At 46.0% G+C, this 15,000-nt stretch overlaps 2 protein-coding genes across 2 annotated transcripts in view; both read right to left on the reverse strand.

Annotated features, from left to right (window-relative positions):
• Positions 1-2,698, reverse strand: part of LOC105890577 (eukaryotic translation initiation factor 4 gamma 1-like) — a gene marked incomplete at its 3' end in the record, with an annotated part of 24,217 nt that extends 21,519 nt beyond the window's left edge. Inside the window, exon 1 of the mRNA XM_031574059.1 lies at positions 1,600-2,698. The remainder of the gene's footprint in view (positions 1-1,599) is intronic.
• Positions 2,699-3,446: 748 nt separating this feature from the next.
• psmd2 (proteasome 26S subunit ubiquitin receptor, non-ATPase 2) overlaps positions 3,447-15,000 on the reverse strand; it is a 14,740-nt gene continuing 3,186 nt past the window's right edge. The window contains exons 5-21 of the mRNA XM_031574056.2: positions 14,932-15,000; positions 12,848-13,006; positions 11,558-11,702; positions 11,215-11,275; positions 10,216-10,362; positions 9,879-9,985; positions 9,507-9,634; positions 9,258-9,345; positions 8,915-9,077; positions 7,630-7,731; positions 6,981-7,126; positions 6,528-6,611; positions 6,186-6,354; positions 4,821-4,915; positions 4,479-4,605; positions 4,268-4,386; positions 3,447-3,928 (exon numbers count right to left, since the gene is read on the reverse strand). The exon at positions 14,932-15,000 is cut by the window's right edge and continues 156 nt beyond it. Of these exons, the coding sequence (XP_031429916.1) occupies positions 3,746-3,928; positions 4,268-4,386; positions 4,479-4,605; positions 4,821-4,915; positions 6,186-6,354; positions 6,528-6,611; positions 6,981-7,126; positions 7,630-7,731; positions 8,915-9,077; positions 9,258-9,345; positions 9,507-9,634; positions 9,879-9,985; positions 10,216-10,362; positions 11,215-11,275; positions 11,558-11,702; positions 12,848-13,006; positions 14,932-15,000 (2,092 nt within the window). The 3' untranslated portion in view covers positions 3,447-3,745. The remainder of the gene's footprint in view (positions 3,929-4,267; positions 4,387-4,478; positions 4,606-4,820; positions 4,916-6,185; positions 6,355-6,527; positions 6,612-6,980; positions 7,127-7,629; positions 7,732-8,914; positions 9,078-9,257; positions 9,346-9,506; positions 9,635-9,878; positions 9,986-10,215; positions 10,363-11,214; positions 11,276-11,557; positions 11,703-12,847; positions 13,007-14,931) is intronic.

Below are 15,000 nucleotides of genomic sequence, written 5' to 3' on the forward strand. Positions count from 1 at the left end.
GTGGTGGTAGGGTTACCAGCAACACTACAATTTGCGGTCGCTTCTCCAGCTCTGAAAACCCCCGTGTCGGATAGAACCACTTTCACGTGCTTAGCGATAGGCGGCGGCACCAGCAGCAGCGCCTCAACTGCTCGCGCGCAAGCTGGCGGCATGCCTGACGCAACCACGTGGTGGCTGCTGCCTTCGCGCGCGCGCAGACCGGCAGACAAGCACATGTATGGGGAAAAAAGCCGGGTGTGTGCAATGTGCGTCCATGCACAGTAGCAGAATGTCATCACCACGCACCAACCACACCAACAAAAATACTGATGGCTACTTCATCAATGATACTTTACTAATGTAATACTAGTTATTCTCGCAAACAGTAGCAACACTTTCCAAGCGGGCCAGTACCGATTCATGGCGACTTTATACGTTAGCTAGCTAATGTTAGCACTGTTAACTCGGTTGACCTCCTTGCAATTGATGTTTCAGCGCTGATCAAGGAAGGCTGACCGCGTTTGCCTCCCATACGAGTGTGCTTGTATGCTGTTTAACAAACCAGAGAAACTACGAGGTGTGCTAACGTTAGCTGAATTGCTCACGAGTCAACTTGCCACCTACAAATCAACGCCTTGCTAGGATTGGGCACTGCATTGCCTCTAAGCCTTGTGTCCAAAAAGATTAGCGGTAATTCTTGTAATAAAGACCTTAGCATGTTGTAGACTTAACAGCATCGCAAGAATTGACAAACTGATGGTCTCAATTTCAAAGCACGCCTGTGAGATGGTCAGAGACCTCGCTTGACATCCCAGCTCCATCGAGCGAAACTTCGAGTGTATTTTGGGCCCAATACTTACAATAATGTAACCACATTCAACAAAGGAGGGTTATCAGGTATTTTGTAGGTATTGTATGAGCATAAACCCCTTATGTTAGCTGACTAGTAAGCTATAACATACAAACAGGGCACATTCCCGTCAGTCGCTCGAAGCTGTCAGGTGTCACTTTCGGTCAGTGAAACACTAGCTGATTTTCTCTGATCCATTCTAAACCCCCCTACATCGACGTAACGTTATGCGCACCAAGACACTAATTGTGCATTGCAGATCCATGCTCAAATATGTAATATTTATACGCACAATGGAGTTACTCCGACATCTTCAACAAGATCACATAAACAGTCGTGCAATATCCAAATAATGATTTAGCTAGTAAGCTAGCGCTAGTTCTCCACCCACCAATCGAAAGATATGGCAAAAGCTAGCTAAACGATGGTGACAGCCGTGGCCACGCGTGACAGAAAATCAAGCTTTATGGCGAACCGACTCATATACAAAACAGTTTTACAGTTAATGCTCAATTTCCTCACAACACTGCGAGTTTATGTCAACAGGGCACGTGTTATTCACTGACCAAATCTTCAGTCAACGTTAGCTAACGGCAGAACTTTCTCGGTCATTAGGTTTAGGTTATTTAGCTAAATACACTTTGACAGGTGAAACATTAACATCTGCTTACAAACAAGGTAAACGCGACTGATTGTGACTCGGAGATCCTATGCTTAATTTACTGAGCAGTAGTTTACTAATCTACATTTAGCGACAGCACTCAACTCACCAACAGCAACGGAGCCCCAAGTGGATCACGCAAGGCCTAACCTAACTTATGACAAGGGCCCCCCAAAAATCCAGGGTAGGGAGGTACGGCTCGTTAGCTTAGCATTACGGTACTAGACAGTACACCTGCAAATCACCATAGCACCCTAGCTCAAAATTTCAGCTAAATCAATAGACAAAAGTTGCAAAGTGGCAGCAGCAGTGTGGCTACAGTCCATACATCCATTTAAGATATTGCCCTACTTCAGTGTTATTTTTTTTTTAAATCAATTTCTTAATACAACATATTGTTCGCCACACATAGCCAAATGAGTATTTCGTCGCCTTTTAAACACGCTTTATGGCAGCGTTGACATGACAGCATGTTTTAAAGGCATGTCCTGGCATACGAATTTATAGTTCAGAGAGATTGTCAGGCACTGGGGGGTACCGTGGTACAAGGGGGTACCATGTCACTCGTTGCAGGCATGGACAAGAGAAGCCCACGCAAACTAAATAACAGCATGGATATCGAGCTTGACAGCTATGACGAGAATCATTACACCAGTGACTGCCCTATTAACTGGCCACCCAACTTGCCGGTCGGCACCTGAATTGACGTTTTCAACTGCTGATATTAAATATGTGTAAGACATGTGGCGTCGGATAAATTATTGTTCGCTAGCTAGTTACCACAGAGACCCAAAGCAGACCACTTCAGTCGCAGCTAACGTTACCCGAAGTCTTAATAAACAGAGAACCGGTTTCTGTAATGGGTTGATGGAGCTGAACGCAACAATTAAAGCTGCTGTGGGGATTTGCCCATCCACGATCCGTCTGATGTCATATTTTATCAAGGAACTCAAATCACACGTGTCTTGATTTATGAGAAAAATCATGGAATCCAGTGACAATCTGCCCGACACGATCAGCATGGGGAATGTCAGAAAGAGGGTAGGGAAGGTAGCTCGGGATAGTGACACCGGTAAAATTACTTTGCCGCCCTGTCAAACCGCCCTTAACACCCGCACATAACCACTGCCTTTTAACACACGTAAAGAAGGAAACACCGGCTTTTTTCCGTGAATTTGAAGCGAAATACAGAATGGCAAAGATAGAGCAAGAGTAAATACCTCTCTCCTGTAGTCCGCAGAGCCGGACAGAAACCTGCCGGAAACAGCGTCGTTATTTCCGGCTTAACGACATTGGGAATTCCTCTCTCCCTTGTCATGTGACGAGGGAGTGAGCGTGATTTTGTAAGTTTGATGTTATTGTAGAGCGGTGGTAATAGTTGCAATAGGCAAAACGCATTTGTTTTAATCAGAACTAATGCTGACGATAACTGCGAGGTCTTAAAGACTGTTAACAGTCTTAAAGACGGTTACTTACTGTTTAGCTTGTATGGGTAGCCGGGAGGTTGGGTCAGTTTCACGTTTTGGCTTTCCCTCGGGATGACAGTCGTGGTCGTGTCACGTGGGCGGAGCGAGTCCCGACAGTGACGTTACCGCAAGGTAATAGGCAATGAAGCCAAAAGTCCCATTATCAAAAATAATAGATCAGTTCACACTGTCATTTTCTAACATGGTAGTCCAACAGATTTCGAAGTCTTCCTTGTGTTACAAAGAACTTGCTGGTGTCATAGTAACAAGACATCCTGTGTCCCCATGTCTTCAGTCAGACATCCTGAACCAAACACCCATGCCTCATCCCTGGCTGGCCGTTATCCTAGCATACAGAAACACACACCTCCATCATCTAAACCTGAAGCCCACACCATTCCCTGGGAGATGCACGATTCTCTCCCTCTCATTCATTCATTCTCACACACACACACACACACACACACCAATAATGACATGAATTTCCACATAATTTCACATTTTTTATTTCAACCATTTAAAGTAATAGTAACAAAACCAACACAAACAAGAAAAAAAAAATATAATAAATTGGGTGGGCACAATCAGATTTCATGTCTTATTTCTTATGTAAATCCATGCGCTACTTACAGAGGACAAAAATGGAGACAGACAAGGACCGGGGGGGGGGGCAGGAAGGAGGGTCTCTAGGCATCATGTACAGAATAACAGAGGTCCCCATGACCGTGTGTGTGTGTGTGTTTATGTATTTGTGTGTGTGTGTGTGTGTGTGTGTGTGTGTGTGTGTATTTAGGCATCGTAGTTGGGGTTCTTGCGCAGGATGACAAAGCCCTCCAGTATGGGGGTGACGGGGAGGTACTCCTCGGTGGCCAGCTCCGCTCGCTCCCCGTGGGCCAGCAGCACGGGCGTGGTGTGGGTCTGGAACCCTGTGATGGACTTGGGCTTCCCTGCCTGGCCAACCACATCCACCGCCTGGGGAGGGAGGGAGGGAGGGAGAGAAGGAGGGAGGGAGAGAAGGAGTGGATGTGTGAGATCGAGGAGAGATACAAGTTAAAACACAGATTCATATTCTTGGTAACAGTAACTGGCCCATGCTGTTAAGTTACACACACACACACACACACACACACACACACCTGTCCCACGCGCACAGACACACACACCTGTCCCACGCGCACAGACACACACTCACCTGTCCCACGCGCACAGACACACACACACACACACACACACACCAGTACCACGCGCACAGACACTCACCTGTCCCTCGCGCACAGACACACATACACGCACAGACACACACACACTCACCTGTCCCACGCGCACAGACACAGGTAGTGGACGTAGCTCCTCGTCAAACGTGACCAGCATCCTGGGCTGCATTGCCGCCACCAGTCCATAGAGTACGTAATGAGACTTGCCCAGGATTACTGAAACACAGAGAGATAGTCACACACACACACTCATGCTGACTAGATACACATATGCCTTCTCTCACACACACACACACGGGTTAACTTACTGTTTTTGACGTCCAGGAAGGACACGAGGACCGTGAGCAGACCAGCCACAGCCACCTGACTCAGGAGCTGCCGGTCGCTATGATACGGACACAGTGTCAGCGTACCCTTTCCAAGGTGAGTCAGTCCCTGTGTTAACCAGACCCAGACACACACACAGACACAATAAGCATTTGGCAAGAATGACTCAGCAGAACACATTCAAGTCTACAAGACGGATTTCCTCCCCTCCTCTCACTCTCTGCTCTATTCTCACACACACACACACACACACACACACGCAGACACGCGCGCGCACACAGACACACACACAGACACACACACTCACAGACACACACACCTACCTGTGCGAGGCGGACCATGAAGAGGTTGTTGGGATCTTTGGCATGGTACTGGGCCAGCTGTCTCAACATGGCTGCCAGACGTGCATTGTTTGTGCCTGGTGATAGGAAACAGGTGTCAATCAAGACTGCAGTCATAGCAACGCATGGTCACATGCAGTTACGCTACTACTTTCTCAAACACACACACACACAAAACATTACTAAACACACACACACACACAAAACATTACTACACACACACACATAAAACATTACTAGACAACTTCACACACACACACACACACACACACACAAACATTACTAGACAACTTCACACACACACACACACACACACACACATATTATATATACACAAATAAACTAGACATTACTAGACAACTCCACACACACACACACATAAAACATTACTAGACAACTCCAAACACACACACACATATATATATATATATAAACTAGTGCTGTCAAACGATTAAAATATTTAATCGCGATTAATCGCATTTATGTCATAGTTAACTCAAGATTAATCGCGATTAATCGCAAATTTGTATCTATTCTAAATGTCCTTTCCTTTATTTATTTTTTCCATCATTTTATTTTAATTTGAATGCCCTTATCAACATGGAAAAGTGGATTGGCTTGCTTTATGCAAATGTTTTATTTTATTGAAAACCAACATTGCCAAACAGGGCAGTACAAAATAAAATTATAAAGTGCACATTTTAGGTAAACAAGGACTGCCTATAGTGCAGTTAAACCATGGCTTAATATTTTCTTTTTTTCAAGTTTGCTGGGAACATAGCAGTCAGGCCTCTTACTTCAGAAACAATGAACCGTAACAGTTAGGTTACCAATAAAAGGTAAGCCTACTACTTCTTTGCTTTCAGCCAGCTGCCTGTTGACATTTTTAGACAACAGTGAAGCTCGCTTCTTTTGCACAACACAACTTTTAAAAGTAAACTTTCCATTCAGAAGCTTTTTATCATCCATTTCGCCGTATCGCGCTCACCATTGACTCAACCCATAACGTTAGCCTACTACACAGTTTGGGAGGCCAAAAAGAACGTTAATCTAAAAAAAAAAAAATTATAAAAAAAAAAAATTTGCGTTAATCTCGCGATAAAAAAATTAACGGCATTAAAATGGGTTTGCGTTAATGCCGTTAATAACGCGTTAAACTGATAGCACTAATATAAACTAGACATTACTAGACAACTCCACACACACACACACACACATAAAACATTACTAGACAACTCCAAACACACACACATATATATATATATATAAACTAGACAACTCCAAACACACACACATATATATATATATATAAACTAGACAACTCCACACACACACACACACACTCACCGCTGCCCACCATGCCCATGGCGAAGATGGAGTTGTGCGAGACCTCGGGGTCGGCGTCATGGGAGAACTTGCTGAGTGTGTCCAGGATGTTGAGGCGGGGGTTGGACACGGAGATGAGTGCCAGGGCCAGAGGCACAGCACGCCGCAGGGCAGGCTCACCGTAGCGCAACTACAGGGGGGGAGAGAGAGAGAGAGAGAGAGAGAGAGAGAGAGAGAGAGAAGGCAGAGGTGTTGGGGACTGCTATTTCAACACAGCGCTCAGATGTAGGGGTCAAGGTGTAGGGGTCAAGGGTCAAGGGTCAAGGTGTAGGGGTCAAGGGGTAGGGGTCAAGGGTGACTTACCAGGTGTCCAAACGTCCTTAGTGCCATCTCTGAGCCAATCTCTTCTCCCATGGCGATGAGGGCAATCCCCAGGACTGCCACACCCTACACACACACACACACAGAGACAAAGCTGGTAGGTAAGGAGGTGTATGTAACCTGGGATTGGGAATTGCTAGACAGTGACCCTTTAAAGACAGATGAGTCTCGAGGGACTGCGGTCAGCGCATTAAGCAGAACACAACATCAGTCCTGAACATTAACACTCACGTACACACACACTCACACACCTGGTGGGAGCCCATGTCAGGAGCTCTCACACTCACACACGCGCACACAAGCACACACACACACTCACGTACACACACACACACACACACACACACCTGGTGGGAGCCCATGTCGGGAGCACTCCCTCTCTCACACTCACGTACACACTCACGTACACACACACACACACACACACACACACACCTGGTGGGAGCCCATGTCGGGAGCGCTGTCCTTCTTGTCCTTGTCCTTCTTGTCCTTCTTGTCCTTGTCGTCGTCCTTGTCTTTAGTGTCGTAGTGCTCACTGCAGATGTGCAGCAGCTGCTGGACCTTCAGCACGTTCCCAGAGCCTGGACAGGGGGAGGGAGGAGGGGGTCAGTGTGTGTGTGTGTGTGTGTGTGTGTGTGTGTGTGTGTGTGTGTGTGTGTGTTTTAATGCTGTAGCCCAAGGGCCGGGTGGTAACAGTGTGTATTGGCGCACACACACCCTAATGTCACAGTGTGTAATGGCCACTCTGACTGAGATAACTAAGGCTGGGTATTAGCACACACACACCCTAATAGGATTCTGATTCACAAGCTAACGATTCCATTCCATCTGATTAAATAGCGATAGCAATGTATAGCAGCTTTGCATTTTTAGAGACGTTTACGATTTGTAACGTTTAACATAAGCAAATTGTATGAATAAACAAATCCTATTTTCATTCAATGTTCTTGTATGATTTGCTGAAATTGTTAGTCTGTGTTATGTTAGGATTTACTCTAGACAAAACACAATTTATCCTCAGGATGTGTGTGTGTGTGTGTGTGTGTGTGTTATAGAGAGAGCGATTACGTGTGTGTGTGTGTACCTGCATAAGCACAGATGTCCACCAGTGTGTTGGCAAAGCTGCGGAAAGGCTCAGCCACCACCTGCAGTGCAGCCAGAGTCGTCTCGATGGCCTCTCCTTTACCTGAGAGACACACACACACACACACACACACACACACACACACACACACACACACACACACAGAGGAAGAGAGATTAGATTTCAGTCTTTTGTCATTTGTACATTGGTTTGTGGTGTTCTATGAAATGGCCAAATAATGATAAACACTTCATATCAATACATTAAAGAGGCATGATGCATTGGTTTTGTAAGTTCCTAGACACACACACACACACACACACACTTCAATTGACTTATACAGCGCATTAACAAGTTCTCAAAGTGCTTGATGGCCAGAAGAGGGATTAAAAGGGAAGGGGTGTTGGTGGACACCGGTAAATGATGTCAAAGGGATTCAGACACACACACACACACACACACACACACACACACACAGGCTGCCTTTACACTGCAGATCTTGATGCCCAGTTCAGATTTGTTTTGCTTATATCCAACCTGCCTGTTTCCATCTACTTTTAAAAGTGACCCATATCCAATACCTGTGTTTACACTTGAACCACACTGGAACCCCCCTCCCACATAAGCGCACACACACACACACACACACACACTTCTGCTTCACACTGGAACCCCCCTCCCACATGCGCACAAGAGGGTTTGTGTTTGAGTTACCAAAACTAAAGTAAATAACCAGCCGCCACGGCGATGGACACAAATTAAATAATAATAAAAGTGTGTATATACACTGACATTATCTAATTATATGTATGTTTTCATAATACATATCCAATCTGTGCCATGTGAGCAAAACATCGTAATTAGGTCACTTTTACAAACGCAGCCTAACTTACAGTAACTGCCGACCGATCTACAACTCCAACAAGCAATACTTGCAGTCGGCAACACACACACATATATGCTCACACACACACACACACACCCACATATATGCTCTCACACACATATATGCTCTCACACACACACACACATATATGCTCTCTCACACACACATATATGCTCTCTCACACACACATATATGCTCTCTCACACACACACACACACATATATGCGCTCACACACACACACACACACATATATGCGCTCACACACACACACACACACACACATATGCGCTCACACACACACACACATTTATGCGCTCACACACACACACACACACACATTTATGCGCTCACACACACACACACACACACACACACACACCACACACACAGGGTTTTACCCAGGTGGTTGAGTCCCAGGCCGAGAGGCAGCCAGCGGGCGTAGGTGTCCTTCAGCTCCTGCTCACTCTTCTCCATGATGGTCTGCAGGATGGTGGACGTCACGTCACCGTTACACGAGCCCACAGCGATCATGCCACACGCCAGAGCCGTCACACCTGCCACCTGTGCACGCACACACACACACAGAGGAAGAGAGATTAGATTTCAGTCTTTTGTCATTTGTACATTGGTTTGTGGTGTTCTATGAAATGGCCAAATAATGATAAACACTTCATATCAATACATTAAAGAGGCATGATGCATTGGTTTTGTAAGTCCCTAGACACACACACACACACACACCTCCATGCTGGATTTAGAGTCTCCCATGACTGGTAGCAGTAGAGACAGGACATCTTCCCGATTAGATCCAGCATATGCCAATCCCAGCCTACACACACACAAACACACACACACACACCACACACAGGCAGAGGAGACAGAGGATGAGAGAGACATCAAGAAACCAATAATATCACTGACCAAAGCCTGGGATTGTGTATATATATGTGTGTGTGTGTGTGTGTGTGTGTGTGTGTGTGTGTGTCTCACCCAAAGATGGCTCCGATACGCATGACATTGCTGTTGTGCAGGACGTAGTCTGACAGCAGGGCCAGAGCGGGGTCACACTCATTCCTCACGCCAGAATTCACAATACCGCACGCCAGCAGTGCGCCAGACTACACACACACACACACACAGAGAGAGAGAGAGGAGCACACATACACAAAACACAAGTTAAGTCAGATACACACACACTCTGAATACAGACATGCATAATGCAGACATATTTTTTGACAATAAATGAAAGCACAAGGTAGAAAAGCTCAACTGGAAAGGAGGAGTGAGTGTGTGTGTGTGTGAGTGTGTGAGTGTGAGTGTGAGAGTGTGAGTGTGTGAGTGTGTGAGTGTGTGTGTGTTCACCTTGATGTAGTCCTCAGAGGAGTAGAGGTATTTGTCTATCTGTGTGAGGCCACCGTCAACATCCCACAGCAGGATCATGCCCAAAGACGCCGCCGCACTCAGCATACCTAACACACACACACACACACACACACACACACACACAGAGAATAAGCACAAAATATTTGACCACTAAAGTACTCTTAAAGAGGCCACTATTGAAAGTGATTGTGATTAATACACATACAGAATTAATTATATCAGTATGTTGGGTGTTGTAAGCATTCACGGTGTGTGTGTGTGTGTGTGTGTGTGTGTGTGTGTGTGTGTGTGTGTGTGTGGGGTGTGTGTGTCTCACCGTGGTCCTTGTTTTTGTAAAGCCATTTGTTGCCGTCTTCAGTGAGCAGCTTGTCCTGGCCGAAGGCGGCGTTAACAAAACCGTTCACGAACGAGGAGGCCAGATTCATACGAGCAGAGTCCACCTGAGAACCACTCCCGCCAAACCCTGTGGATCACACAAACATACATTAATCACACAAACATTAATCACTCCCGCCAAACCCTGTGGATCACACAAACATACATTAATCACACAAACATTAATCACTCCCGCCAAACCCTGTGGATCACACAAACATACATTAATCACACAAACACACATACATTAATCACTCCCGCCAAACCCTGTGGATCACACAAACACACATTAACCACACAAACATACATACATTAACCACACAAACATACATACATACATTAACCACACAAACATACATACATTAATCACACAAACATACATACATTAATCACACAAACATACATACATTTAATCACACAAACATACATACATTAACCACACAAACATACATACATACATTAACCACACAAACATACATACATTAACCACACAAACATACATACATACATTAACCACACAAACATACATACATTAATCACACAAACATACATACATTAATCACACAAACATACATACATTTAATCACACAAACATACATACATTAATCACACAAACATACATTAATCACTCAAACATACATTCATCACACAAACATACATTCATCACTCCCACCAAACCCTGTGAATCCACACAGACATACAATCATCTGTGTTACAGAATCTGCTGCAGAATTAAGTGTGTAGATGGAGAGATGGAGAGAACGAGAGAGAGGATAGAGAGAGAAGGGGTGAGGATAGAGAGAGAGAGAGAGAGAGAGATAGAGGATAGAGAGAGAAGGGGTGAGGATAGAGAGAGAGAGAGAGAGATAGAGAGAGAAGGGGTGAGGATAGAGAGAGACAGAGGAGAGAGAGAGAGAACGGGTGAGGGCGCAGGACATACTGTTGTTCTCCAGGTGAGTTTTGTAGATGTCATCTGGAACTTTAGGCTCCATGATATCCAGCTGCAAGAGAACACACACACAACACACACACACGCACAGCAATTAACATAAATGTAACAACAAACGCAAATACAAACAAACAACAAGCACCATATTAATGCACCAAACATGACACCACACAGTGGGAAATATAAATATAACAAAACGCAAAAATACTACACACACACACACACACACCACTTCTAGAATATACATGCAATACACACACACACACCTTCTAGAATATACATGCAACACACACACACAGACAGAACTTCTAGAATATACATGCAACACACACACCTCTCTAGCCAGGGCCAGGAAGTTGCTGTTGAGCTGCACGTTGGACATGATCTCTGTCAGGTCCTCATAATCCTCCACATCCTCATTCAGCTCCAGGAACATGCCGTGTCTGCCCAGCATAAAGGCCATCTCCTTCTGGACCACACTACACACACACACACACACACACACACACACACACACACACACACACACACACACACACACACACACACACACACACACACACACACACACACACACAGAAGAAGGGAGAGAGAGTTGAGCACAAGCAGTGACTGTAATCACTGAATGACTATCAGTAATCACTGCTGATAATCACATACATTTCACATACATTACCAAACAGTAATAAATGATGCAGAAGCTCCTGTGTCTGTGTGTGTGTGTGTGTGTGTGTGTGTGTGTGTGTGTGTGTGTGTGTGTGTGTGTGTTAGTAGTGTGTGTGTGTGTGAGTGTGTTAGTAGTGTGTGTGTGTGTGTGAGAGTGAGTGAGTGAGTGAGTGAGTGAGTGAGTGTGTGTGTTAGTAGTGTGTGTGTGGTGTGTGTGTGTGTGTTAGTAGTGTGTGTGTGTGTGTGTGTGGTGTGTGTGTGTGTGTGTGTGGTGTGGTGTGTGTGTGTGTGTGTGTGTGTGTGTGTTAGTAGTGTGTGTGTGTGTGTGTGTGTGTGTGTGTTAGTAGTGTGTGTGTGTGTGTGTGTGCGTGTGTGTGTGCGTGTGTGCGTGTGTTAGTAGTGTGTGTGTGTGTGTGCGTGTGTTAGTAGTGTGTGTGTGTGTGTGGTGTGTGTGTGGTGTGTGTGTGTGAGTAGTGTGTGTGTGTGTGTGTGTGTGTGTGTGTGTGTGTGTGTGTGTGTGTGGTGTGTGTTAGTAGTGTGTGTGGTGTGTGTGTGTGTGTGTGTGTTAGTAGTGTGTGTGTGTGTGTGTGTGTGTGTGTGTGTGTGTGTGTGTGGTGTGTGTGTGTGTGGTGTGTGTGTGTGTGGTGTGTGTGTGTGTGTGTGTGTGGTGTGCGTGTGTTAGTAGTGTGTGTGTGTGTGTGGTGTGTGTGTGGTGTGTGTGTGTGTGTGTGAGTAGTGTGTGTGTGTGTGTGTGTGTGTGTGTGTGTGGGGTGTGTGTTAGTAGTGTGTGTGGTGTGTGTGTGTGTGTGTGTTAGTAGTGTGTGTGTGTGTGTGTGTGTGTGTGTGTGTGGTGTGTGTGTGTGGTGTGGTGTGTGTGTGTGTGTGTGTGTGTGGTGTGTGTGTGGTGTGTGTGTGGTGTGTGTGGTGTGTGGTGTGTGTGTGTGTGTGTCTCTCTTACATCTCTTTGCAGGAGGTGAAGATGTTCTCCACCAGCGGCACATCATTGAGCATCAGCGCCAGCCTGAGGGCTTCTGGGTAACGGTTGAACTTGCGGAAGATATTGAGAGCGCACTTGAGCAGCGCCGAGTTCTCTGGCTCAGGGACATAACTCACACAGCTGAGGAGGGAGGGAGGGAGAGAAGGAGGGAGAGAGAGAGGGAGGGAGAGAGAAGGAGGGAGGAGAGAGAAGGAGGGAGAGAGAGAGAGAAGGAGAGAGAGAAGGAGAGAGGGAGAGAGAGAGAGGACAGACAGATGCAGAGAGAATATAAGTACAGGCACGCACGCATTGCTTTGCCAATGCTGGCCACTAGAGTGGAAACACTTCTAACATAATGTCTCACGTACGTCGACCCTCACTCGCCCCTATCCCAGGTCCAGTCAACAGGAATCGCAAAATTACAACAATCTCTCGCAGTTGTCTTCCAACAACAATTTGTGACTAATAAAAAAACAACAAAAAAACAGAAACTAGAAGGGTGCAGACAGCCTAAAGGTCAAAGGTGAAAGGCCACATCTGGCATCGTTAGGGAAGGCGAAACTAAATCCATTGAGCTGGTCTATGAGTCGGACCCGCTCCAAAAGGGAATGAGTTATTCTGTGGGCCATGCTACACCCTTCATGGATAGAGAGCCAGTAGTGTGGCCTAATCCTGCTTACAGACAGACAGAAAACCAGACAAACCAGACAAACAAACAAACAAACAAACTGCACATGGTTCCTGCCTACTGACGCAGGATTTTGTCACCTGATGGAAAAATGAGCCGCGTTACAATGTCACATTTCAGCAGCAAAGCTCTATTCAACATCACAGAGAGAAACTGAAAACGAATTGACTCAGACACCCTATCAAGCTCTCCACTGATAGACACCCTGTCTATCTCTCACCCTGTCTGTCTCTCTCCACACACAGACACCCTATCAAGCTCTCTCCACAGACAGACAGCCTGTCTAGCTCTCTCCACAGACAGACACCCTGTTTAGCATTCTCCACAGACAGACACCCCATCAAGCTCTCTCCACAGACAGACACCCTGTCTATCTCTCACCCTGTCTAGCTCTCTCCACAGACAGACACCCTGTCTATCTCTCTCCACAGACAGACACCCTGTCTATCTCTCACCCTGTCTATCTCTCTCCACAGACAGACACCCTGTCTATCTCTCACCCTGTCTATCTCTCTCCACAGACAGACACCCTGTCAAGCTCTCTCCACAGACAGACACCCTGTCTATCTCTCTCCACAGACAGACACCCTGTCTATCTCTCTCCACAGACAGACACCCTGTCTAGCTCTCTCCACAGGCACCCTGTCTATCTCTCTCCACAGACAGACAGCCTGTCTAGCTCTCTCCCTGTCTATCTCTCTCCAGTGATCGTTGGACCTCCATCGGAACTGAAAGCCTCACTCTAGTACAGACACAACCCAGGCCTAGTCAGTCATGCTGCCATTGTTCTGAAGAGAAAGTTCTATTTGTCTAGAGGCAAAATAAATATTTGTAAAATAAGGTAATTAGTGATTTTTTTTTTTGTTATATAAAGATCCCGAAACCGTACCGTTACCGTGGCCCAAAATACATAGCAGACCGTGGGCCCACTGTACCATTGTATCCCTAGGGTGAGTGTGTGTGTGTGTGAGTGTGTGAGTGTGTGGGTAGCTGGTGAGTTATTAGCAAGGTGTGTGTACCTAGTGATTATTAGCCTCAGTGTATACATTTGTGTGGACCTGCAGATGTATACGCTTAAGCATATAAGTATATGCGTGTATGTGTGTCCCTATGCGTGGTCCTGATGCTGTGTGTAGATGTGTGTCCCTATGTGTGATCCTGATGCTGTATAGATGTGTGTTCCTGATGCTGTAAGATGTGTGGTCCTGATGCTGTGTCGATGCGTGTCCCTATGTGTGATCCTGATGCTGTATAGATGCGTGTTCCTGATGCTGTAAGATGTGTGGTCCTGATGCTGTGTCGATGCGTGTCCCTATGTGTGGTCCTGATGCTGTGTGTAGATGTGTGTCCCTGATGCTGTGTCGATGCGTGCCCGTACCTGGTGAGGTAGAGGCAGACTTTAGCGTAGGCGTTCTCGTCGATGTAGTCCTCCAGCATGTCCAGGCGC

This window comes from Clupea harengus, chromosome 9 (genome assembly GCF_900700415.2).
Source record: "Clupea harengus chromosome 9, Ch_v2.0.2, whole genome shotgun sequence".
In the NCBI taxonomy this organism is placed as follows: Eukaryota; Metazoa; Chordata; class Actinopteri; order Clupeiformes; family Clupeidae; genus Clupea; species Clupea harengus.